The 27,661-nt window shown below is 43.4% G+C and overlaps 1 protein-coding gene across 1 annotated transcript; it reads right to left on the reverse strand.

The window, feature by feature from the left end:
- Positions 1-6,814: 6,814 nt before the first annotated feature.
- Positions 6,815-27,035, reverse strand: LOC132898743 (sulfotransferase 6B1-like). The gene is made up of 7 exons (XM_060940410.1): positions 26,777-27,035; positions 26,301-26,407; positions 16,256-16,345; positions 15,755-15,881; positions 15,561-15,655; positions 14,429-14,573; positions 6,815-7,674 (listed from the first exon to the last, which is right to left on the reverse strand). The coding sequence occupies exons 1-7, from the start codon at positions 26,970-26,972 to the stop codon at positions 7,547-7,549; spliced, it is 888 nt and encodes a 295-aa protein (XP_060796393.1). The 5' UTR covers positions 26,973-27,035; the 3' UTR covers positions 6,815-7,546.
- Between the last annotated feature and the right edge of the window lie 626 nt (positions 27,036-27,661).

Consider the following 27,661-nt stretch of genomic DNA (forward strand, 5'->3'; position numbering starts at 1 on the left):
ATATGATTTTTTTTGAACAATAAAACAACACCTAGGGCGGCATGGTGGTGTAGTGGTTAGCGCTGTCGCCTCACAGCAAGAAGGTCCGGGTTCGAGCCCCGTGGCCAGCGAGGGCCTTTCTGTGCGGAGTTTGCATGTTCTTCCCGTGTCCGCGTGGGTTTCCTCCGGGTGCTCCGGTTTCCCCCACAGTCCAAAGACATGCAGGTTAGGTTAACTGGTGACTCTAAATTGACCGTAGGTGTGAGTGTGAATGGTTGTCTGTGTCTATGTGTCAGCCCTGTGATGACCTGGCGATTTGTCCAGGGTGTACCCCGCCTCTCGCCCATAGTCAGCTGGGATAGGCTCCAGCTTGCCTGCGACCCTGTAGAACAGGATAAAGCGGCTGGAAACCAATGTCCAGTAAGTCCATATGGTTGTAGTGGATATTGAAGTCCGGTACAGACGAACAACACGCAAAAATACACACAAAAAACATAAAAACCGTGCACAGGTAGGGAGAGCTTTTAGCCGCAGCCGTTGTAGTAGAATTGTATATAGTAGGGTTTTCCAGAAGAAAAGGTAGAAGCAGAAGTAGAACCAGAAGTAGAAGTAGAAGGCGGAAATATGGCGTTTGACCGACAAGATGGCGTCTGTCACAATCTGGATCGGCTGTGACGTCACATGCAAGTGCTCCATTCAGCTGTGTTTTTTACCGACAAGATGGCGGCTGTGTACTTTCCGGTCACGTGACTGCAAGATCTCTATAACGCAGACATCCCAAGTCTCCCAGAACTTCCGGGAGTCTCCTGCATATTGATAGAAGCGAGCAAGAGCATGCGCGCGCAACATTAAGGTCTGCATCACGCATCTAGAATGTGCGCGCGCGAGGGAGACTGTGTGCAGTGTTGCCAGATATTGCTGACGTTTTCCATCCCAAAATATGTTCAAAACCCACCAAAATGCACTTAAAACCACCCAATGTGGCAACACTGCCTGTGTGCCTGTTCATGTAGCGCATGCCAGACAAAGAGCATCCTGATTGGGTTACTCAGCAAAATAAGCCAATCAGCTTTCAGTGTGGGCGGGCTTTTATCCCTTTTCTCGAGGACCGACCGGCATAGCAGAGAGAGAGCGCGCGCCCCAAAAAACGAAAGTACAAAACCCATTTCAGCTCAGATTACACAAAAGAATCTCCCTGTCTAATAAGCAGTGGTGTAGTGGAGATTTTTAAAGTGGGGGTACGCGATTCGTGACGTCTCCCCTCCTCCCCTCCCCTCCCCTCTCTCTCTCTCTCCTTCTGTTCCTCTCCCTCCCCCCATTCCCCCACCGCGGAGGTGGGGGCCGGCTCCACCCCATTCATTTCTATGGAATTAATTGAAAAAAAAAGCACTTTTTCAAACATCCGCTGCTCTGGCATGCTTTCACCTAGAGACGTGATTCAAACTCTAAAACGTAGGAAAACTTCGATCTGGCATTCAACTTTTCTGCTAGGTTCTACACTTTCGGATCAGTCCCGGCTCAAACGCCATGTGGGTTCCGGGAGAAATTCCGGCTTTTGAATGGGTGTCTATTGCGTTACACACCAGTGGAGCTCGTTTAGTTAGAGTGTAGAGAGCTTGAAAAAATAACTCAAACTTTCTCGCTTAAACTGTGTTTTCAGCCACAAATTTCACTCTACAGACATAATTTTCTCAAAAGTAGTAGTCACACTTGTCCTGATTCACACAATGTGTCTACCTAACCGATAGGATTTACAGTTTTTGAATGAGAAGCCTCAAACTGAGGAGAGTGCAGCCAAGAGGCCTCACTGACTCCCATTATAAATGTGACAGAAAAGTCACTCATTTTTAACTCGCTCTAGTGTCCTCATTTTTAACACTACAGACAAAAAAATTACATCAGTGTATTCAGGAGACCCATGTAGCGCTCACTGTGAAAGAATTTTGTGAATAGCTGCTTTCATTTTCGAGTTATTCGTTGTTGTTCGGGGCCTGCTCCTGAGCAAAAAACAGCAGAAAACTGACAAGATCTTGTGTGACTCAGCGCTCCTGTTCAGGCCTGTCGCCATGCCGACTGGGGCCAGTGAGGGAGCAGAGAGAGGGGGGGCTGCTGTCTCAAGCACACACATAATCATTGTAACGTCATAGCAGGCCACACATTCACGGCCAGCAAACATCTCATCTCATCTCATTATCCCTAGCCGCTTTATCCTGTTCTACAGGGTCACAGGCAAGCTGGAGCCTATCCCAGCTGACTACGGGCGAAAGGCGGGGTACACCCTGGACAAGTCGCCAGGTCATCACAGGGCTGACACATAGACAACCATTCACACTCACATTCACACCTACGATCAATTTAGAGTCACCAGTTAACCTAACCTGCGCGTGACCGAATTGCTTCGCGCACTGCATCCTCTCACAATTTCCAGCAGGGGAATTGTCACCTCGGGAGAAGTGGGTGGACGGCGTACCCCCGCGTACCACGCCCACTACACCCCTGCTAATAAGGGTAGAAAATAATGACAGTTTCGCGCGATGTACTGTTTGCAGCAGTGATTTCAGCATTGCCCATGGTGGCTTAAGTGATTGTAAAGGACATGTTGAGGTGAGGAGCGTCATTTCATGTGCATTATATTTAGGTCTACAACAGGCTGTCATGAAAAGACCAAACTTATTGAAGATTTCCGTAAAGTAACAATGTATGAATATACATCATATATATCAAATACACGTCATATATAAGTGTGTATCTTTTTATAAATGAGGTTAGCTTGTCTAATGTAGCATGTTGGGGAGAATCATAGTATCATATCAATATTTCTGATAAAATTTTAGGTATGATACCGTGTATAACTCTCCTACTTATTGCTCATTTCATAGGGGGGAATTGCTGGGATGTGCCGCGCGGGAGCGTCTGCCCACATTTTTTTAGGCCGAGATGAACTTATAGTTTTTTATTTAAAATTTATTTTCCAATTTGTAATGCCCATTGTACATGCCTGTTCTTTAACTCAAAATCACCATCTCGATCTTCAAATTGACCGTATGGTATATGCATTACATTACACAACATCCTGTCCAGATAAATCCTAGTTAGTCCACACAACAGTTGAAAGGGAAGTGATGAGTGATGTTGAATGTTGCCTGCTTAATATGCAAGACCTCCTGCTACCATGATAACATCAGAAGAAAGCGTCAGAGAATTATATGACAGAACTTTTTTCTGGTTTGCACTTCATTGTAAAGGATTAGAGTATTCAAAGACATGAATAGCAAAAATGCAGAAATATAATACTGTAGAGCTCGTTTATATTAAAAGGTGCATTGATTTTTTTGAAATCATCAATTGTGAATTGATTAAAAACAAGTCTCTTGTACCATATTAATCGTTTTCACCTGGTAGTCCGCCAAGAAGGGGAATTTATTTCCAAATACATTGCAACTTTTTGCTGATAAAATTAATGGTTTTGGGGTAAAAAAAAATAAATAAAATCATTAGCCCCTGGAACCATACCTGTCAACCCTCCCGTTTTTCCCGGGAAATCCCTTATTTTGACTTATTTCCCGCTGTCTTCCCGTTTTTTTATTTTCCCGAAACTATCCCGTATTTTCACATTATATAAAAGTCCCGTATTTTCACAATATAAAAAAGTCGGTAGGTCCAGAATTCATGACGCGCCTCTGACAGGAGTTTACAGCAGGAAGTCAGGCCATGAATTCACGTCCCCGCCCTCTCAGGCATCAGTACGGAGGCGAGGCTGAACAAGTGATTAGGTCCAGTGTTGCCAGATTGAGCGGTTTCCCGCCCAAGTTGGGCGGTTTCAAGTGCATTTTGGCGGGTTTTGAACATATTTTGGGCTGGAAAACATCAGCAGTATCTGACAACACTGATTAGGTCTGAGGTGAAGATGGCGATGCTAATAGCTAAGAAAAACATTAGCCTCTCTTTCTTTGATGATTTCAACAAGTGCGTGGCTGGAATGTTCCCAGACTCTTCCATCGCAAAGAAATTTTCCATGGGGAAAACGAAAGCCTCCCAAATAATCAAAGGTAAGCTACACATGTTTACATTAAGTATGTCCTGGCTAAGACCTCATAAATAGCCTAGTGTAAACTAATTGGTGTATTAACTGTTTTATCCACTCATTGTCTATTTTATTTTCTATCTGAAACTTACCCATTTTAAATCACTCTTGGTTTAATATCTTATATTACTCTATCTATCTATCTATCTATCTATCTATCTATCTATCTATCTATCTATCTATCTATCTATCTATCTATCTATCTATCTAGTGTTCCGAGGGCCATGACTATGGTAAAACCATAATAAATTGCAATGGAATTGAATTTATTGACTGGTTATATAATGACCTTTCTTATTTTAACATAAGATACGTATTTTAGCCCTTAATTTTGGAAATAACTGGTACCACTGAAAGCAAATAAAAATAAATGTATAGTTTATTCACAAATGCACTCTATAAACCATAAGCATATTGAGTTTGGGTCTTGGCTATCACCAACATGCACCAGAATACAGGAAATCACAAATACTAGATAGAAAATTGCCCCCCATTCAACTACACACCCACTTTTGGTGAAGGGTATGACTTTCCGAAATTTTCCCTTATTTTGAGTTAAAAATTTGGGAAATATCGCTTTTTTTCAAACCTCAAAGTTGACAGGTATGCCTGGAACCCCTGGGCCCTGCCCCTGGGCCCCGCCCCCTTGGGCCATGGGCCCCGCCCTGGTTTTTTCAGACTTTTTAAATATTTTTCATTCTCATCCCTGTGTGTGTGTATATATATATATATATATATATATATATATATATATATATATATATAAAATCCCGATTCCAAAAAAGTCGGTACAAAGTACAAATTGTAAATAAAAACGGAATGCAATAATTTACAAATCTCAAAAACTGATATTGTATTCACAATAGAACATAGACAACATATCAAATGTCAAAAGTGAGACATTTTGAAATGTCATGCCAAATATTGGCTCATTTGAAATTTCATGACAGCAACATATCTCAAAAAAGTTGGGACAGGGGCAATAAGAGGCTGGAAAAGTTAAAGGTACAAAAAAGGAACAGCTGGAGGACCAAATTGCAACTCATTAGGTCAATTGGCAATAGGTCATTAACATGACTGGGTATAAAAAGAGCATCTTGGAGTGGCAGCGGCTCTCAGAAGTAAAGATGGGAAGAGGATCACCAATCCCCCTAATTCTGCGCCAACAAATAGTGGAGCAATATCAGAAAGGAGTTCGACAGTGTAAAATTGCAAAGAGTTTGAATTATCATCATCTACAGTGTATAATATCATCAAAAGATTCAGAGAATCTGGAAGAATCTCTGTGCTAAGGGTCAAGGCCGGAAAACCATACTGGGTGCCCGTGATCTTTGGGCCCTTAGACGGCACTGCATTACATACAGGCATGCTTCTGTATTGGAAATCACAAAATGGGCTCAGGAATATTTCCAGAGAACATTATCTGTGAACACAATTCACCGTGCCATCCGCCGTTGCCAGCTAAAACTCTATAGTTCAAAGAAGAAGCCGTATCTAAACATGATCCAGAAGCGCAGACGTCTTCTCTGGGCCAAGGCTCATTTAAAATGGACTGTGGCAAAGTGGAAAACTGTTCTGTGGTCAGACGAATCAAAATTTGAAGTTCTTTATGGAAATCAGGGACGCCGTGTCATTCGGACTAAAGAGGAGAAGGACGACCCAAGTTGTTATCAGCGCTCAGTTCAGAAGCCTGCATCTCTGATGGCATGGGGTTGCATTAGTGCGTGTGGCATGGGCAGCTTACACATCTGGAAAGACCCCATCAATGCTGAAAGGTATATCCAGGTTCTAGAGCAACATATGCTCCCATCCAGACAACGTCTCTTTCAGGGAAGACCTTGCATTTTCCAACATGACAATGCCAAACCACATACTGCATCAATTACAGCATCATGGCTGCGTAGAAGAAGGGTCTGGGTACTGAACTGGCCAGCCTACAGTCCAGATCTTTCACCCATAGAAAACATTTGGTGCATCATAAAATGGAAGATACGACAAAAAAGACTTAAGACAGTTGAGCAACTAGAATCCTACATTAGACAAGAATGGGTTAACATTCCTATCCCTAAACTTGAGCAACTTGTCTCCTCAGTCCCCAGACGTTTACAGACTGTTGTAAAGAGAAAAGGGGATGTCTCACAGTGGTAAACATGGCCTTGTCCCAACTTTTTTGAGATGTGTTGTTGTCATGAAATTTAAAATCACCTAATTTTTCTCTTTAAATGATAAATTTTCTCAGTTTAAACATTTGATATGTCATCTATGTTCTATTCTGAATAAAATATGGAATTTTGAAACTTCCACATCATTGCATTCCGTTTTTATTTACAATTTGTACTTTGTCCCAACTTTTTTGGAATCGGGGTTGTATACCATATATATACGTATATATACACACATATATGGATATGGGTGTTTTACTGGGAAATGCACCACTTGTATTTTTCATACACGCTACATCCAGGACATGGAGAACCAAAACCATGACATAAATCTCTATATGTTACTCATGAGGAAATCGATGAATTGTTTTGATAAATTTGGGTACTTTTTGTTTGTGAATGTGTCAATATAATAAAAAGAAAATCACAAGTTGGCTTGAAGATATGAAGCTTATCTTCTCGTGTTCAAGCAAAAGAAAAAGTACTGCTGAAAAAAGTTATTCCTCATGTTTTAGGTCTAACATATTACATGTGTGTGTGTGTTTTTTTTTTTAAATAAACTGGTATCCAAAATGATACAAAAGACATATTTATGTAAGTTTTTTATAGAGAAAATGTAAACAGAAATGCCTGAGATGTGCTTTATCCCTCACCATAAGCCATGTTGGATAATACAGACAATCCAGAAGCACCAATACAAATCAGGATAATGGTCTCAGGGTAATAGCACTGGAGTAGTCTGGAGGTAATTGTATATAAGATGATAATCACATACCTCAATATAAGGACACTAACATCCATCCATCCATTATCTGTAGCTACTTATCCTGTTCTACAGGGTTGCAGGCAAGCTGGAGCCTATCCCAGCGACAATGGGTGAGAGGCGGGGTACACCCTGGACAAGTTGCCAGGTTATCGCAGGGCTGACACAGAGACAAACAACCATTCACACCTACGGTCAATTTAGAGTCACCAGTTAACCTAACCTGCATGTCTTTGGTGTGTGGGAGAAACTGGAGCACTCAGAGGAAACCCATGCAGACACGGGGAGAACATGCAAACTCCACACAGAAAGGCCCTCACCAGCCAATAGGCTCGAACCCAGGACCTTCTTGCTGTAAGGTAACAGTGCTAACCACTACATCACCGTGCCACCCGAGGACACGAACAGTCCTAACTTATTGTCATTTGAGCAATCTGCAGTATATTGGACCTTAAACTAAATCATATTCTGTTTCTGAAAAAGGCAGTGTGTTAATTATTTATGCCTAAAAATCACTGTTGAGGAAAAAAAAAAGTTTACAATGTTTAATGTTTCAGACTACTGGCAGTACAGCTCGTATTTAAGCTTGGCTCCCAGTTTGGTTCCTGATAGTTTCTTCTTGAACTCTTCATCCATCTGTTTACTCTGAGCCTCACTGAAGTGGTTCTTCCAGTCTCCTACCACACCTATTAAAGAAACAGAGTTAACAAAGATTAGTGTTTGGATACCCGATCTTCAGTTGATGCTACACTCCAAAGGCTTATGTATGCATTCCTAATATAACACATCTACAATGCAGTTGATTATATTCAGTCAGGAACATAAATATTTGTTCAAAGTTATTAATTTATTATTTAGTCATTTACTACAGAACTGAAATTAAATAATACAGCACTTTTTATAACTGGATCCCTTCTTTTTTTAAGGGACCAAACACATAAATGGACAAAACATAAAAACAATCATAAACAAGAAGGCCACTCAGTAGAGGGCATACCTCCACCGAGCTACATATTCAGATTTGTATCAAAATGTAGTAAATTATTCCTTGGCCCATGGCTCAACTTTCCTCCCAAGTTCATCAAAATTCATTCAATACTTTGAGTTACATTGGGACAACAGACAAAAAGAAATCCTGGGTACACATACACATCTGGATCCTGGATCCACATATATATCCGGATTTGCATTAAAATCTAATTAATTATTCCTTGGCCAATGGCCCACCTTTCCTCCAAATTTCATCAACATCCATTCAGTACTTTTTAAGTTATGTTGGGAACAGACAAACAAACAAATAGAGGTGAAAACATAACCTCCTCCAACAAAGTTGGTGGAGATAATTGATCATTTTTTTAATAATTGGTTTCCAATTCTTGGCAGTCAATCATCACCTGAAATTTGGAACCAAGAAACATCATCAGACACTGGATTTCTTCCCTGATGATACTCTGCCAGGCCTTTGCTGCAGCTGGCTTCAGTTCCTGCTTGTTCTTGGGGCATTTTTGCCTTTGACTTTTCCTTCAGCAAGTGGAATGCATGCTCAGTTGGATTCAGGTCAGGTGATTGACTTGGCCATTGCAGAATATTCCCCGTCTTTGTCTTAAAGTCCTGGGTTGTTTTTGAAGTCTGCTCTGTGCCTTTGCACTGTGAAACACCATCCAATGAGTTTTGAAGCATTTGGCTGAATCTGAGCAGATAATTGTGGCAGCAGGGGCGTGGTCGTGTGTTGGCTGCGAACGGCGAGGAGGCAGGTTGAACCAGCAGGTAACATGTAATGAGGTGCACCTGTGTCGAATTACTGGCTGTCTATTAACCTGTGTCTCTGTGTGTCTTTCAGACAGCCAGGAAGAAGAGAGAAAGCTGTGACACCCCGTTGCATGTATGTAGTGCATTTATGTGTCATTATAAGTCACTGAAAAGTGCCAAAATAAAAAGAACACACCTGTTCTGAAGCCTACTTCCAGTTCCTCTGTTTCCCATGAGTTAACGCATTGTTACACTCATGCCGAAACCCGGGACTGAGGAACAAACGCCACCATGGAGTCTGAACCATTCAGAGAGCTCCTCCAAATGCTCTCCAACGACCTCCAGAGCCAGCAGCATGCCCTTGTCATGCTGTCAGTAGATCAGGGCCGGCGCTTCTAGGCCCTACTTGAAGCCCAAGCGGAGGACCAGCAGATGATTCGGAACTGGATCCAGTCTACGAGTGCTCCAGCTGTCATTCCTGCGGTGACCATGCCCATCCAGCTGGTCAAGATGAGGCCGTACGATGACCCCAACGCCTTCTTCAAGCTGTTTGAGCATGTCGTGGAGGACAGCTTGTGGTCAACCTCACAGTGGGCGGCTTGCTTATTGCTGCTCCTGTCGGGGGAAGTCTAGCTTATGACTCAGCAGCTCCCAGCCACCAACATGCTGGAGTACCCCAAGCTGAAACGAGCCACCCTACAGTGGGTCGGCTGCAGCCCAGAAGAGCAGCACCAGCACTTCTGCTCGCTGGCATATGGCGAAGTGGGATGGTTATTTGCATTCGTACAACAGCTCCGGGATGCCTGCCGACAGTGGCTGCTGGCCGCCGAGTGCAACATTGAGTCCAACATCAAGTGAGTGACACTGGAGCAGTTCATCGCCCAGCTGCCGAGCAGGATGTCAGCTTGGGTCTGGTGTCACCGGACGACGCCACAAGAGGAGGCGGTCCGGCTGGCCGAGGACCACCTCGGGGTGTTTCCGGAAGCAGGTGCTGTTACAACTTCTCCTGTCTCTCTCTCTCTCTCTCTCTCTCTCACTTTTGTTTTCTCCTTCTACCCCTCCCTCGCCTCACCCCTCCTCTCCCTCGCCTCACCCCTCCCCTCCCCTATCCCCAAAGACAGAAAGTGGGGACAGCCCTCCTCCCTCTCTGGGGAATCCCTTAGGGGACTTCCCATTGGCGCAGGGCCATGATGAGTCTCTGAGATACACTTTTGACCAAGTGAAAATAACTGATGGCCAAATCCTCCAGCCTAACATTGAACTTTCCTTCCCATACTTTTGTATTATTAAGTATAGGCTGTATCGAGTGACACAGGACAGTCAAACTAAAGAAAAGATGACACAGTTGTTGGTCCTGAAGAGCCGTAGGGAACCTTTATTCCATGCAGCTCATCATAATCCTATGGCTGGGCTCTTGGGTCAGGATAAAACACTAAATCATCTCATGGCCCATTTCTATTGGCCAGGGATTCATGCCAATGTCCACAGGTGGTGTGTGGCATGTTGCGAATGCCAGCTGGTAAATCCAGTGGCCACGCCAAAAACGCCATTGCACCCATTACCATTAATTGAGATCACCTTCGAAAGAATTGGCATGGATCTCATTGGGCCATTAGATTGATTTTAACGTGGGTATCGCTTTATATTAGTCATAGTGGATTGTGCAACGTGATACCCGGAAGCAGTGCCTCTCCACAATATCTCAGCACATAGTATTGTGGAGGCACTCTTCCACATTACCTCCCAAGTCGGGATTCCAAAAGAAATTCTGACTGATTAGGCACTACTTTTATGTCATGCACACTGCGAAATTGTACACATTATTGGGGATTAAATCAATTCATACATGTGTTTATTATCCACAAACAGACGGGCTGGTCGAACGATTTAACCAAACACTTAAGAACATGATTCATTAGTTCATTCACGGGGATGCTAAAAACTGGGACAGGTGGCTAGACCCTCTGTTGTTTGCAGTGCATGAGGTCCCACAAGCGTACCCCAGGTTTTCCCCATTTGAATTGCTGTATGGGTGCAAGGTGGTGTCTTAGACATCATTAAAGAATATTGGGAGGAAGGGCCTTCTCAAAGCACAAATGAAATTCAATATATTCTTGACCTGAGAGCAAAAACTCCACACACTGAATCACATAACCCAGGAGAATTTGTTACAGGCCCAAGAACATCAAGCTCGCCTGTACAACAGAGGGGCACAGCTCAGGAAATTTGCACTGGGAGATAAAGTCCTCATTTTACTGCCCACCTCAAGTTCAAAATTGCTCACCAATTGGTAAGGGCTCTTTGAGGTCACACTGTGAATTGGGGAAGTCGACTATGAGGTCAAACGGCCAGACAGGGCTGACACGTCAAATTTACCACCTCAATCTCCTGAAACCGTGGAGAGAGGAGGTTCCTGTGGCTCTGGTGATGGTAGTTCCAGAGAGGGCGGAGCTGGGACCAGCCGTAAGGCTAAAAAGTGCGGCCCAATTCACCCTGGTCCCCTGTGGAGACCACCTCTTACTGTCCCAGAGAGCACAGGTCATTAGGTTGCAGGAGGAATTCTGTAATGTGTTCTTGCCCCTCCCTGGTCACACTGACCTCATAGAACACCACATTGAGACTCCCCAGGGGTGGTGGTGCGCAGCCGCCCATATCGGCTCCCCAAGCACAAGAAAAATGTGGTTTAGGATGAACTCCAGGCTATGCTTAAAGGGAGTAATTGAGGAGTTGCACAGTGACTGGAGCAGCCTGGTGGTCTTCGTTCCCAAGACCAATGGGTCAGGCCAATTCTGTGTGGACTATAGAAAAGTCAATGTGGTGTCTCAATTTGATGCCTACCTGATGCCTTGCATTGATGAACTGCTCAATCAGTTAGGCATGGATCGCTTTTACCCAACACTGGATTTAACAAAGGGATATTGGCAGATCCCCTTGACTATTATCCTGCAAGAAAATGGCCTTTTCCACTCTGTTTGGCTTACAACAATTTGTCACCTTTCCATTCAGGTTGTTTGGATCTCCAGCAATGTTTCAGCGTCTCCTGGATTGAATGCTCTGTCCCCACAATGCATATGCAATGGCCTACTTAGATTACATAATCATTTATAGTAATGATTGGGAGTGGCATTTACAGCACCTAAGGGCAGTCCTGGGATTGTTGAGGCGTGCTGGGCTCACAGCAAACCCGAAGAAGTATGCAATTGGACGGGTGTAGGTACGGTATCTGGGCTTCCACTTGGGTCATGGGCTGGTGTGTCCCCAAATTGACAAGACTGCAGCAATTATGGCCTGCCCAAGACCGAAGACCACAAAGGGGGTGAGGCAGTTCCTGGGGCTGGCTGGCTATTATAGGCAGTTCGTGCCTAACTGTCCGGATGTCACCAGCCTGCTGACTCCCCTCACTAAAAAGGGGGTGCCAGATCTGGTCCAGTGGATGGAGCTATGCGAACAGGCTTTTAGGTAAAGGTGGTTTTGTGTGGGGGCCTGCTGTTGCATTCTCCTGACTTTTCTCTCCCTTTTGTTTTACAGACTGATTCATCAGACAGAGGGCTGGGGGCTGTTTTGTCCCGGGTGGTGGAGGAGGAGGAGCATCCGGTGCTATACATCAGTCACAAGCTCTCCATGTGAGAGTCAAAGTACAGCATAGTAGAAAAAGAGTGTCTAGCCATCAAGTGGGTGGTCCTCTCTCTCCAGTACTATCTGCTAGGATGCCCATTCACCCTCTGTTCCGACCATGCCCTGCTCCAGTAGTTCCACCGCATGAAAGATGCCAACGCATGGATCACTCGTTGGTACCGTCTCTAGCCCTTCAGCCCTTTAAATTTGAGGTGGTCCACAGGCCGGGGGCACAGGTGGTGGTGGTGGATTACCTCTCCCACCAGCGGGGGGAGTCAGCTGCAAACCAGACAACTCCCTGGCCTGAGCCAGGTGATGGGGGGGGGGGGTATGTGGCAGCAGGGGCATGGTTGAGCATCCGCTATGAACGGCGAGGAGACAGGTTGAACCGGCAGGTAACATGTGATGAGGTGCACTCATGTCGAATTCCTGGCTGTCTATTAACCTGTGTCTCTGTGTATCTTTCAAACAGCCAGGAATGAGAGAGAGAGCTGTGACATCCCGTCGCATGTGTGTACAGTGCATTTATGTGTCATTATAAGTCACTGAAAAGTGCCAAAATAAAAACACACCTGTTCTGAAGCCTGGTTCCAGTTCCTCTGTTTCCCACGAGTTAAAGAGTTGTTACAATGATATAAACTACTGACCCCTCATCTTGGTACTTTTGTCAGCAGTGACATCAATAAATACATGCGAACCAGTTCCATTGGCAGCCATACATGCCCACACCATAAGATGACATAATATGTCTCAGATCATGAGCAGTTCCTTCCCTTCTCCTTCTCATACTCTTTTATTCCCATTGTTCTGGTCCAACTTGACCATTCAACATCTCCAATATACTGCAGTAGAGAACTAAATTTTGCCAATGTCTAAATATTTATGTACCTGAGCAATATGTGTCAAATCGCGTTGTTTTGCAGAATAAATGCACTATAACGATGTCATCACTACAGTTTCTGCATACTGAATCGCACCAAACATCAAATTATCTGTCTTTTTGTTTGTTTGAATCACATTTTCCATTGATATTTTCTCCTTACCTTGGTCTTGCCAGTTCCCACCCACTAAGTAATTCATTTTGGAGGGGGCACATGTTTGCTTCACCCTCCTCATATTGTTAATATGTGAAGCCAACTTCTACATCTATTCAAACTGGTGTACCACAGGGAAGAGTAAAACATTTGGAGGAAACCGCTATTCATTCTCTTCTGCATACATGATCTTACACACACCAGTGTGTGTGTGTGTGTGTGTGTGTGTGTGTGTGTGTGTTAGTGTCACTGTTATTGACATGGCAGAGTGCCATCCCACCCACACAGAATTTTTCTCTCTTGATTTCTGGCCATCTTCCAATGCTTTTATGTTGAAAGTTTACTATTTTCTATTGCCTTCCAGCTGGTATGGTTTGAAACAAGATTAACCAATTAGTGCCAAGTTTCCCAAAAGCATCGTAACACAATGAGCATTGTTAAATGGTAGAGTGAGCAGCACAATGAACACTCTCTCTCCTCGTTAAGATGCTCTTAGCATTAAGAGGCTTTTGGGAAACCCACCACAGGATTGTAAGTAATGGCACCCTAGAAAACGAGGAAGAGTGTGTGTGTGAGAGAGACTATAGTAGCTGATGCACTGATAGACTATGGTAGCTCTTTTTCGCGAGTTCTACTCCTGGTTGGGCCATACCAAAGGCCATCATAAAAATGGTACCTAGTGCCATCTGGCAAGGCACGCTGCAATACAGATGCGAGTAGGGAAGTTAAACTCTTGCAGTTACCAGAGGACTAGCCCCCCACTGTAACCCTAGCTGTATGGGTGATCGGTGCCGCACCCATACGCTTCAAAAGACCTGGTTAGTACTGGGATAGGAGACTGCCTGGGAAGACCAGATCCTAGCGTGGAAGGGACTTTGACTTGGTGTTAAGGAGGTGCTCTTTTACCATTGATGTTCAGTTCTCTAGGTTGTTTGCATGTTAGGAGGTTTTGTGGGTGTCACTAAATGGCAAGAAGAACCCATACTCTTGGCCTATAGGTGAACCCGTTCACAAACCCACCATTAATGCTCAATTTAGTTACCTTTTCGGAAATAGATATTACGAAACTGTCCATGACTTGACTGCATGGCATTGAATGTGGTCTCTCCGGCAATCATCTTGGCCTGTTCCTCTGTCAGATTGAAGCTGAAGAAGCTTGCAATTTTCTTTACGCTCTCAAACAGGTTCTAATAAAGATTAGAAAAGAGTGTTATAGGAGAAAAGCATTTTTGTATCATTTGCTGCTACAGGTGGTAAAAGAGCCCAATTCATTATTATTATTACTTTAAGCTGCAAGCACAGGAAAGATACCCAGTAAGAAAAATATGAACTCTTGTACTCTGAACTTCATATACATATTATAATAATAGTAATAATCAAGCATGGCCACCTTGATGGCCAGTGCATTAAGAAATGCTGTGTGTGTGTGTGTGTGTGTGTGTGTGTGTGTGTGTGTGTGTGTGTGTGTGTGTATTCTATCCACATTCACTGGATATGAGCAATTACGTATACGCTCTGATTGACTACTACTCGGATATCAGCTCATATACTGTGAGTAGAGAAAAACAAAGTGGCGGAGCATGTTGCTGAACCACCCGAGGAAGAAATAAAAACTCTTAAAAAACAAAAACCCCAAAATTGTTATCAAGTATGTCAAAGAATCAGAAATGGCTAAAAGAATAGGTGTTCTCCCCAATATCTCCTGTTCCACACTCCAGCCCAGTCGGTGGCAGTAATGCACCTTTAACTTGGTTTGCCAACCACCAAAAATCCCTAAAGAAGAAGAAGAAAACCCCAAAAATACAAAAAAGCAACAAAATATGGAATGAAAGAATTTGATGGTCAGAACACATCTTTTTTTTATTTTTCAAGAATTATTATAGCATTTTCCACAAATTGCTACTGTCATTTCAGTGGTTTGTTTATATTCTTAGCGGAAAATATTTTGTCAGACATTTTGTATAAAGTTTTTATTCATCAAATTTGCAAGAAATTAAAATAAAAATGCTCTGTTTCTCAAAATCCAAAGAATGTGGATAGAATAAAACAGTTATTCCACTCAATCTTCTCGTACATGGCTTATAGCTGAATAGGGTATCAGCTCATGTATGAATCGATTTTGTGGAATAACTGTTTTATACAGGTATATATATACACACTGTTTTTCCTTTTACCTCTTTTAGTTCCTCATAGGTTGCAATCAACACATTAGGGTCGTCCATTCGTTTGTTCCAGGCCACGGCGTGGTCAAAATATGAACCCCAGCCAACTGCATGTAAAAATCAGGTCAGTGCAAGAGGTCTATACTCAGCAAACTTTGAAAAATTAAACATTATTGAACTCAGAAGTTCTAGATTATTCACCTTACCTTCACCAGATATGAAATCAGAGAAAAATTTGTCCCAGGACTCAGCTTTGGGCAGCACCGGGTTGTTGTTCATGAAATGGTAATAAGAGATGGCAGTGTCTTTGGGGTTTCGAAATATCACCAAGATCTGAAAGCAAATGATATTTTGAAGGTGACTGTGAAGACAAGACAAAATCCAAGACACAACATTTCCCAAGTCCCTGACTGAACTGAAGTGCTTAAAAAATCTGAAACTAGCCATGTGCTCAAAATTATGATTTTTAAATTAAGTTCTAGCCTATCAGTGAGGCTGATTCCTCACTCATGTAAACACATTTGCATTATAGTTTCAGCATATTTACTGAATAATTCATGGTAGTTTGTAAAATAGTGTGCTTTTAGGTGAATAATCATCTAAGAATTAAGGATTGAATATTTGGTGCAACTGATATTAATCCAACAATGACAGTAAACCTGGAGTCATGTGATCTGTCACATGCTCCAAATTGCTCTCACACTGACCTTTGTTTTATGGGTCTTAAATGAAGCAGGGATTAAATCAGGGTGCATATGAGTTGCAATAAAACGCCGTGATGGCATCTGAGCTACAGCCTGCAAAGACAAACATTGAAAAAAGTCAATTTGGCACAGCTTTATTCCTGAGGACAGAAGAAAAACTACAAGGCTGCTTTCATTCTTCGCACCAACACATGGTTTACTTGTCATCCTGTGGGAATCAGCTAGAATGCAAGTTCTTTTTAAAAAAGCTTTGCAGAATTCCCTTTTTTTTCTTTCATTGCAAAGTGAAGTCAAATTTTGTACTATGCAAACAGGAAATGAGTAATGGAACTGAAGAAGTGGTTTCAAAATTGAGATTGTGCCCTCTGGTGATCTGGAAAGAGAGTGTCCAGGCAAGATGTTCCGCAAGCATTTTTAGTTACATTACAGGCATTTAGCAGCTACTCTTATCCAGAGTGATGTACAACAGGACCCAGAGCAGCCTGGGGGAACATTTGGGTGTTAGGTGCCTTGCTCAAGGGCACTGTAGCCATTCTTGTTGGTCCAGGGAATCAAACTAGCAACCTTTAGGCCTCTTAACAAATCAGATTGTAAGTTGGGGGTGAGAAAATCCAAAGAAGAAAGTGTGCATGAAAAGAAAAAAAAAATCAGATTTGGCATCAGGCCAATACACAATATATCTAAAAATATTCTCTGTCTCCCTCTTGGATAGATGGGCCAGCCTTGTGATTGGGTGGGCCAGCCTTGTGATTGGGTGGGCCAGCCCCCCCCCCAATACTATGTGTATTTAATAGTGTTTTAACTGTGTCTACATTTAGTTAAGTCACACATGCAGCTTTTAAAAAAATCCTGACTGATTTTCTGCCACAGTGAAGGCAAGCACCCTCCTAAACATCAGACTTAAACCAATTCCACTTTTTGTAATATTTATTCATCTTACAGTAATCCTGAACTCTTGAAATTATTAATTCATCAAGCACAGATTTGGTGGCTTAAGTCAATTTTCAATCGAAACAAATGTGCAGATTATAAGAGGATGATATGGGAACAGGGAACCTATAGCCACAGACACACTAACTAACTAACAAGACTGCTCCTAGTTAGTTAGTGATAAATGGCATTGTTGTTGTGGTGGTGGTGGTATATTTTGGCTGCTGTAAATTAAAATGTCAACAAGCTAGTTTACAAGTAGTTAACTAGCCTGCCAGCTATTACGGATGACAAAAAGCATAGGTGCAGTCCCACTTTTCAAAATTCCCAAGCAACCAGCTCATCTTCAGGGTTAATTCATGAAATCTTTATTTCATTTTTGTCTTACAGATATCATAAGTCTAATCTATAGTAAGAAAGTTAAAGTAATCTTAAAGTGTTAGTCTCATGAAAATTGTATCATAAAATCCTAGGGTTTTTGTGTGTGATATGCTCAAATAGGTTGTAAATTTCACCGATAAATAATAAATTGGCTCAAAAAATAAATTTTTTGCGTCTGAATTCTGTTCCAAAAATCACTAAAAGCTTGTCCACCATTAGATTGCAGCGATTTATTGGTCAGCAGTGGTGCGTGTGTGACGTCATATGCGCAACTGCCTTCTTTTGTGTCAACACTCATCTCATTACCTCTAGCCGCTTTATCCTGTTCTACAGGGTCGCAGGCAAGCTGGAGCCTATCCCAGCCGGCTACGGGCGAAAGGCGGGGTACACCCTGGACAAGTCGCCAGGTCATTACAGGGCTGACACATAGACACAGACAACCATTCACACTCACATTCACACCTATGGTCAATTTAGAGTCACCAGTTAACCTAACCTGCATGTCTTTGGACTGTGGGGGAAACCGGAGCACCCGGAGGAAACCCATGCGGACACGGGGAGAACATGCAAACTCCGCACAGAAAGGCCCTCGTCGGCCACGGGGCTCGAACCCGGACCTTGTTGCTGTGAGGCGACAGCGCTAACCACTACACCACCGTGCCCACACTAACTCTATAATATTCTCTGCAATGGTGTGTGTTCTTGATACTAATTCTTTTGAAAAAGATGACGAAAGCTACAAGGGGATAGCACACGAGTGTCATAATAATAATAATAATAATAATAATAATAATAATTATAATTTTAATAATTTTATTTTAGGTGCCTATAGTAGGGAATATTGAGTACTGTTTTAGGCACACCAGATTCATTACATTCTTAGGAATGCAATGGATTTGAATTCAGATTAAATAAAGGAAATAAAAATAGCATGAATAAAGAAATAAAACCTGTATATGTACCTGCTGAAGCAGTTATTGGAGAATCAACCATAGTTTTAAATGTAGTCACCCAGTTGCTCTGACTGACATGTACTCGTGTTTCCTTTTCTTTTACTTTACGTTCCAGTCTTTTAATTTTGGACCGCAGAGCTTTCTTATCTGATTTCAGAGTTAGGTGGTTATCATAAATTAGAGGAAAAAGGTGCACTTGATGACAGTGGCTGTCTTGTAAAGTCTGGAGTGATGCCCTGGTCCCACAACACCAATAACTATACCTATACATATAACTATAAGTATACCTACACCTGAATTTAGTTTCAGTCTGGAGCAGTCACACCACAACTATAATACTGATTGTTGGTTGTTGGTTTTCGCAAGAAAATGTAGCAGTTGTGTGCACACCCAGTGCACTCAGCAGCACACAATGGCTGACAGTGGCAGCTGGAAGAGCTGCTTTTGATGCTCATTTTGCACAGAAGGCAAAGCCGAAAGAAGAAGAAAAGGCGAATCTGGGTGCATGAAATCCTGCAGCACATAGATGACTGCTGATCTCAGACTCCTGGCACTCCTGCATGTAACAGACCCACTCAGACAGTCAGTGGCATGACAGACACTGTACATACTGTACATAAGACACATGCCTGTGTGTTTTGCTTTGAGAGTGCTAATAAATGATCCTTTAACACAAACAGGTAGCCGAAACTATGGCTGACATATTTTATCCTGTTTACAGTGGATGTTCCCACCATGAAAAAGAAACCAATCGAAACCAAAAGAGTGAAAGTCATTATCATGTTGTTACCACATTGTATGTAAATGGCTGTGTGATGCATCTCGTGTGTAGGCATAGTGTCTGTGTGCTTGCCACCTCTTGCTTTCAGCCCTCACCACTGGCTAGCAGAGCTGCTGTGCAGCACTGTGAAAAGAGAGCCGAGTGCGTAAATACTCCTGACAGTACATAGCATCTCCACAGCAAGTCCTACGCAGTGCCTCCACGTGGCTACAGATGGAAACTGGGCACTGCAAGGCCCCAGGCTAAACTGCGGGGAGCTCGGAAGAGGTCTGGCCCCCAGACATGTGGCATGCATGGCCCACCAGCATGTGGACACACCCTGATGCCCATGATTCAGACCCCCAGCTATGGGTAAATAGCACATGGGTAGATGGAGCTCATTATCCTGGAAAGGCAGTCCATCTAGGGGAAGGCACCCTGATTTTAAACCCGCAGCCAAGATGGCGCCAAACATCATGCTCTACATTCCTTTGGATTACCACCATCAAGGCTGAGAGGGGGATTCTGATGTTTGGGCAGCCCAGGATCTCTATACTCTTTGCCCAGGCTTCGCGCCCTGGAGAGGCCACTCCAGCCTTGCCTTAGAGTGAGGACACAATATGGAAGCTGTCAGTCTATGGGCTATAAGCCCCTCCCAATAGGTGTAGGGTATGGGGCACCATGGGTCAGCTTTGATGGTGGGAAGGATCATCATATCTTATTGGCCAATCACCACCCACCTCAAGCCGGGCAGCCCTCGAACAGTTAAGTGTCGGCCCACCAATGTCTGCTGCTCCAGAGGGTGTATGGAGCTTAGTGCACTACTCAAGCATAAGTGGATGGAAACCCTGCACCTGACAAACACAGAAACTTGAAAACAAAAAAGACACCAGTTCTTTGACTTGCTAGCTGGAATATGCACCCTATGTGCACAGGTCTCTCTGATGACCTCCAAGAGGTGGACAACACTAGGAAGACGGCCATTATTGACAGGGAACTCACTCGACTTAATATTAGCATAGCTGCCCTCCAAGAAACCAGACTTGCCGCCAGCAGTTCCCTTAGAGAGGAGAGCTACACTTTCTTCTTTAAGGGCAGAGGGCCTGAGGAGCCCCACCAGCTGTCAGAAACACCCTTCTGGATGTGATAGTCTCCCTCAGGGTGCACTGAGTGCCTTCTGTCCATGTGTTTCAGCACTGTAATGGGCCCTGTCAATATTCTCAGCATCTACAATCCCACCCTCAACTCCTCAGAGGACACAAAGAGCTAGTTCTATGGACAGCTTGATGAACTAATCAAGGGTTATCCAAAAGATGAGCTCCTTTTCCTTTTAGGTGATTTCAATGCTAGAGTTGGCGCAAATCATGAGTCATGGCCCATATGTTTTGGACACCATGGCACTGGAAAGATGAATGTGAATGGACAGAGACTGTTGGAATTATGCTCATATCACAATCTTTGCATTACAAACTCCTTCTGTGGGTGTAAACCACAGCACAAAGTCTCAACCATGTCCCTAGATGATGACTGGCAACAAATTAAAGATGTCTATCATGCAGCATCTAAAGAAACTCTAGGCAGGAAGCCAGAAAAATCTCACGATAAACGTCTCTCCATGGAAACTATTGCTCTCATCAACAAGTGCAACCTTCTGAAGAAGGCAAAGCCAAATGAGAGAAACCGCACAGTCTATTCTCAGGCTAACAAACAGGTTAAGAAGAGCATGAGGAAGGATGATGACAAATGGGCATCTTGTATCGCGGACAGGCTCCAGCATGCAGCCAATGTCGGCAACCAGCGTAAGGTATGGCACAACATCAAAGTCCTATCCAGAAAGAAGCAGACATCTTCATCTGCAGTCCGTGACAAGAACGGTGAGTTCATCACTGCCCAAGAGAAGAATTTAGAAAGGCGGAAGGAGCACATTGAAGAGCTTCTGAATTCCTCCTATGGAGCTGCTTCAGACGTTCCCCCTTATAAATCCTGTTGAGGATGACAACTTTATTCACCTTCCAATCTATCACCCAATAGCCGAAGAACTACGTAGTGCACTCTTGAGACTTAAAAACCACAAGGCCGGTGGTATCGACCAAATTAGCAATGAAGAGCTTCGTTTTGGCAGTGAAGCCTCTGTGGAGAAACTACTGCCTGTATTTGAGAAGGTGTGGAATCTAGAGCAAGTACCCACTGACTGGCTGAAAGGAGTTATTACTAAGCTGGGGAAGAAAGGGGACCCCTCTTTCTGTGAGAACAACAGAAGTATCACGTTGCGTTGCTTCCAAGCTTTTTCAGATCATCATAATCTTCAGACTCTCTGACAGCATCAAATTCTTACTTTGCAAAAACTAGTGTGGCTTCAGGAAGAACCACTCTTGCATTGATCAGCTTTTTTCCTCTGAGAGTCATCATCGAGTGAGCTTTGGAATTCAACCTACCACTCTTCATCAACTTTATAGATTTCAAAGCAGCGTTTGACTCAGTGAACTAAGATTATATCTGGGCTGCCCTTGAGCACTATGGTATTCCAGCAAAGTACATTAACATCTTCAAGGTATTCTACAGCAACACAGTCAGTGCAGTGCATGTTGGAGATGAGCTGAGAGATTGGTTTGAGGTAAAGGCTGGCACAGGGCAAGGTGACATTCAAGCCCCCCTCATCTTCAATATTGTCCTAAACTGGGTACTAGAACAGGCAACCAAAGCAAAATCTACCTCCGGAGGTTTTCTGCTGCAGAATCATACGAGTTCTCGGTACCCAGCAGTCTATGTTACCAACCTAGACTATGCTGATGACATAGCTGCTCTGGACAGCTCCCCTGCTGGCCTTCAGGAGACAACCACTCTTATTGCCAATCTCGGCAAGGCTGCTGGTTTACAGATCGGAACTAACAAAACCAAGACCATGCTCATTGGAAAGTCCCAGACACAGCGAGATACAACCTCTCTGAGTTACTTGATATCAAAGTAGGCGATGAAGATCTGGAGCAAGTAAATCATTTCAAATACCTCAGCTCAACAATATCCAGTGATGGGTCCCTTGACAAAGAAATAAACATTCGGGTTGGTTTAGCTTCGAGTGCCTTCATTTCCTCAACAACATCTGGAGGAACAGTGGGATTTCCCTCACCACTAAGACCAAAATCTATGAGTACAGAGTTATTACAACACTACTCTATGGATGTACCACCTGGGCTTTAAAGCAACAGCAGCTACACCATTTTGATGCCTTCCATCATACCTGTCTACATAGGATTCTGAAGGTTTGGTTTTACGATCACATATCGAACCGAGAGATCAGGGAAAGAGCTGGTTGCTGTAGCCTAGACATCATGATAAGCTACACCTGCCTTCTCTACTTTGGACATGTAGTGAGGAGGTCTGAGGGCAGACTTCCCAAGTTTTTCTTGAATTGGGTGCCTGCACATGGTTTCTGAGGAGTCAGACATCCAAGACTGAGCCTTATCAAGACCTTAGAGAAAGACCTAGAGTCATTCAGAGGCTGCAATTTCTCTATGGGGAAACTCTGCATGCTAGACCACTCGAACTGATGCCACCTCCTGCGTGTCGCCAAACGTTGTTTGGTTGAGCGTGAGCAGGCAGACTCATCTACGGACGAATGAAGACCTGATCAAGGTAGGTAGGGTAAGTGTCATGGAAGCACCCCAGGTCTCACCGCTGACACCAACTTGACATGATTATCACTAGGCATTCTGCCCTTAACAGTGTTCTCATTACCAGGAGTTACCACAGTACAGACTGTGACACTGATCATGCTCTTGCATGCAGCAAAGTGCACCTACAACCTCGTAGGGCACACCACTCTAAACCAAAAGGTTTAACCTGCATTAACACTGCACAGATGTCAATACCCCTCAAGGTGGAAGAATGTGTGTCTGGTTTGGACCAAGCTCTCCAGGACCTGCCAGACTCAAACAGTACAGTAAAGTGAAACGCCATGAAGGATGCCATCTACAACACAGCCATGTCCACATTTGGCAAGAAGGACTGGCCCAGCTAGGACTGGTTCATTGCACACCTGGAACCAGTAATCGAGGCCAAACACAAAGCCTTCCTGGCACACAAGAGCAGTCCAAGTGGACAGACACTCGCAGCAGTCAGAAGTGCTTGGAGCATTGCCCAATGCACTACCAGACAGTGTGCAAACTGGCAACAACTTTGCATAGGAATCCAGCATAGTGCAGAATATAGAGACATTCATGGCATGTACAATGGCATCAAGAAGGCTCTTGGACCTACTGTGAACCAGATAGCTCCTTTGGGATCCCTGACAGGGGAGAAGATCACTGACCACAAGGAGCAAATGGCCAGACAGGTCAAGCATTACTCTGAACTTTATTCTCATGAAACAACAATCTCTGACACTGCCCTCAACAACATAGAGGACCTGCCTATCATGGAGGAGGCCTATCATCTACGGGTGCAGGGATACAGTAATTTTAGTAAAAATCAATAACGGTAATTGCGCGCTGACCCCCACCCCACACACACCCACACACACCCCTCTACCTAATGTTGTACCACAAAATAGAAAGGGTCTACATGATCCTAATTGTCACTGTTATAACCAGAAAAAGATGAAGTTTTATGAGCAACTTAGTTTTGGAGGTTAACCCTAACAAATTCCTGGCTGCTGTGTGCTCGCGGCACACAATACATACAATGCAACGTGTCACCCGCTTCTGTTGGCTCCAGCGCTGAATGTGAAAGTGCCTAACACAAGTTTGACACTTCCTGTGCGGTGAGCTCTTTGGGATGGCGCTTGTGACTTTTGTTTCCAGATCATAGGAACTGCTCCGCGTACCAGACGTTGCTCAAATCCTTCTATGCGAATTTATCTTTTTCAAAAGTATGGAGCAAACACCAAACCATCCTGTCAGCTTGAAATTACCTCTCTTTGTCCATACAAATCGAACCCATTCAATCTGTAAGTGTCCTGCCAACTTTGGGCTATAATGGATTGAAATTCTGCTTTTTCTTTTTTTTTTATCAGCTACACTTGAACAGCCTTGAATGACACACCTCATAGGAGGCATGCTTGGTTTTGAATTTTGTTTTGGAATTTAAAAAAATCGTTCAAAACGTACTGCACTTTCCAAAGCAGACAAAGCCAGAAATGCTTCAAACTTTCAAGTGTTTGAAAGCTGACGTCACTTCCTTTGAAAGAACTATAACTTACCAGGAACGCATTCGTATAATGGCGGACTCAAAGAGCCAAAATTTAGTGGCTAAATAGAACATGTTCCCGGTCTCATATTAAAATACAATTTAGGCAGTAAACTATTTAACATGTCTAGTTTTATAAGGTATAATTTCCAGGGGTGATGTCATTTTCGTTAGACTAGCACTTTAACTAGTAGAGAGGGAGTTCAATGTGATGCTTTCACTACCGTGTACCACTACTTACAACTTGGCTGAGGCTAGTAAGTTAGTGATTACTAGCTCGGACTGGTAAGAGAGTTGTTATGATCACAGTGTACATTGAGTGAGTTTTTTTTTTTTTAAATATCAGCACAAATGGTGCTTAAAAGAAGCCAAGTGTGAAAGCAGCCCAACAGTTGCTTGTCTACAGTGGAATACTAATTGGGGAGAAAAGAAAAGCTTTCAGTATTGAGGTTTTTCACCCACGTGACCAAGTCATGTGAGGCTGCCATTTTGGACATCACGGCTCGAATCAGTTTGAATGCGAGGAAGGCGACAAACAAAAAACATAAAAGAAAAAGGAGCGAGATGCAGAAAACACCTTCACTATCCAGCGACGTAGGGCATTTACAGGGCGAGCAGAAGGAGTATTTGCAAAAATTGAGGTTAGCAGGCTTAGAGAACGACGTTTACCTGCTTCCACCAGGATTGTTCACTGACGTATGGAAGTACACGAAGCCCTCGTCTTTACCTGACTTCGGCCCACATGATCTGTATACCAATGTCGTTAAAAACCCATCGCCATACACAGGTATTGATCTGAAAGCGTATAAGAGTTTGGATGCCTACAAATATTTTGTGTCAGGCTGGGTAACATGCCTACACCAGTGGGTCGTCCCTGGAGCCGGTGGTCGCCATCTTATTACAGCTAAGGTTTGTTCACATTTTCATTTACTTTCGGTCCTCAGGATAAACAAAATGTTATTAAATGTCATTGAAATAACTTCTTAGTCTGTTGAGACATGGCCCGTTATAAATTTGCTGTTACCAGGCAATGACCAAGAACTGTATTATTAGGGTCGGTGTCTGTGTTGTAGCAGTGTACTAGCAGCTAGCTGTTAGCACTAGCTAATGTCAACAACATACTAGCTAGTATGTTACTGTAGCAATGTTTACGTTCAGTCATTTGGATGACTGTTAAAACCTTTCAGTCTCAAGTTTTTCCTTTACTGTATTTACTAGTTTACTGTAATTATGATCCGGCAGCTATTTACACCGGATCCAGTGTAAATAGCTGCCATAGCGTGCTCCGGCTTGCTCCCCCTCAAATTAAACAGCGCGCTCTGGCACTCCGGGAGCAAGCCAGAGCGCGCTGCTTAATTTGAGGGGGAGCAAGCCGGAGCGCGCTCTGGAACCTCGGCCGGAGCACTCCGGGAGCAAGCCGGAGCGCGCTGCTTAATTTGAGGGGGAGCAAGCCGGAGCGCGCTCCGGAACCTCGGCCGGAGCACTCCAGGAGCAAGCTGGAGCGCGCTGCTTAATTTGAGGGGGAGCAAGCCGGAGCGCTCTCCGGCAGCTATTTACACTGGATCCGGTGTAAATAGCTGCCGGATCATAATTATAGTAAACTAGTAAATACAGTAAAGGAAAAACTTGAGACTGAAAGGTTTTAACAGTCATCCAAATGACTGAACGTAAACATTGCTACAGTAACATACTAGCTAGTATGTTGTTGACATTAGCTAGCTTGACCTTAAAAATGGCGGACACCGGGGGGTCACGTGACCCTGTGACGTCAGGTGAAATACCTCAATAGCAGGAATGTTTGATCCCCTTAACCTCAGAATGCTTTGAGAACACTACAGACCTTCTGTGCATCTGGAGAGTGGAACTCGATCATCGGGTGCCTTTCAGGGACAGTGTATCCACATGTAGTCATAATTTTCCTCAACACACCCACCATCCAGTTGTAACCTGGGACATAATCAGGGCTCAGCAATTAATCTGTTTGCGGTTGTGTTTAATCTGTCATTTTCTTTTTGTCTACTTGAAAAGTAAATAGTGATTCAGCAGTATTGACACAAAGCATGCACGCACACACACACACACACACACACACACACACACACACACACACGTGCACACACCACTGTGAGTGTTATGCAACATCCTGGACATCTGGGAACTTTTCAGTTCACTCCAAAACTTTAGTATTGAGAACACTGAACTTCACACTGGACTTACAGACTCTAAGCTATGAATCTGGAATTATGTAATGTGTAATCCGATCCTTAAAAAAAAAACAGCTGAGATTTCTTTTATCCAATATCATATCTTACTCACCACATTTGGGATATGCCACCAGCAAGACATCATCCTCTCTGGCCTCCAGGTCCTTCAAGGCATCCAGGTTCTCTGGTGGGCTCATGATCGTGGAGTAGAGGATCCCATTTCTCCTGTAAATCTTCTCCTCATCTTTCATATTCATGCCCTGCTCCATCTTGGACTTCATGCTTGATTCAAAAATCTGACCGGACATCTTGTTCCTGCTGCTGAAGGCTTGGTGCCTCTTCTACTGCTGGCTGAAGAGTGGTGTGAGAGGACTGTGTGTGTGTGTGTGTGTGTGTGTGTGTGTGTGTGTGTGTGTGTGTGTGTGTGTGTATATATATATATATGTAGGTAGGGCTGGTGTGAGAAGGAGCTGTTTGGGTGTTTCAGGATTTTAGTTACTTATTCACAGGTCTTTGATTTGTCACCATGACTTCACGGATTTCAGGACAATAAGTAATGCAGTATGAATTATTGGGGTCCAAGCACTAAATAATAATAATAATTATTATTATTATTATTATTATTATTATTATTATTAAATATGTAGCATTATTTCAAGACTGTCATTAACCTTCATTAATGTAAGTAAAATGTGAACTCATTATATTAAAGGAATGCTACAGTGCTTTTCATCCTCGTCTCTATATACAGTCATGTGAAAACATAAATACATCCTATGGAAATTGTAGATGTTTCTCAACGTATTTAAACAAGCAAACATTTCACTCTCTTTGAAACCGTGCCTACAAATAAAGGTAATATACTCCAACAAATGACACATAAAATTGACATTCTGTAGTCATTTTCATTATTTAATTTAAAAAAATCAGTCAAAAAAAAAAAAGAAGTAGCAAGGTGGTGTGTGTCATCATGCCAAGATCTAAAGAACTCTCTAAG

Source organism: Neoarius graeffei, chromosome 15 (genome assembly GCF_027579695.1).
Source record: "Neoarius graeffei isolate fNeoGra1 chromosome 15, fNeoGra1.pri, whole genome shotgun sequence".
Lineage (NCBI taxonomy): Eukaryota > Metazoa > Chordata > Actinopteri > Siluriformes > Ariidae > Neoarius > Neoarius graeffei.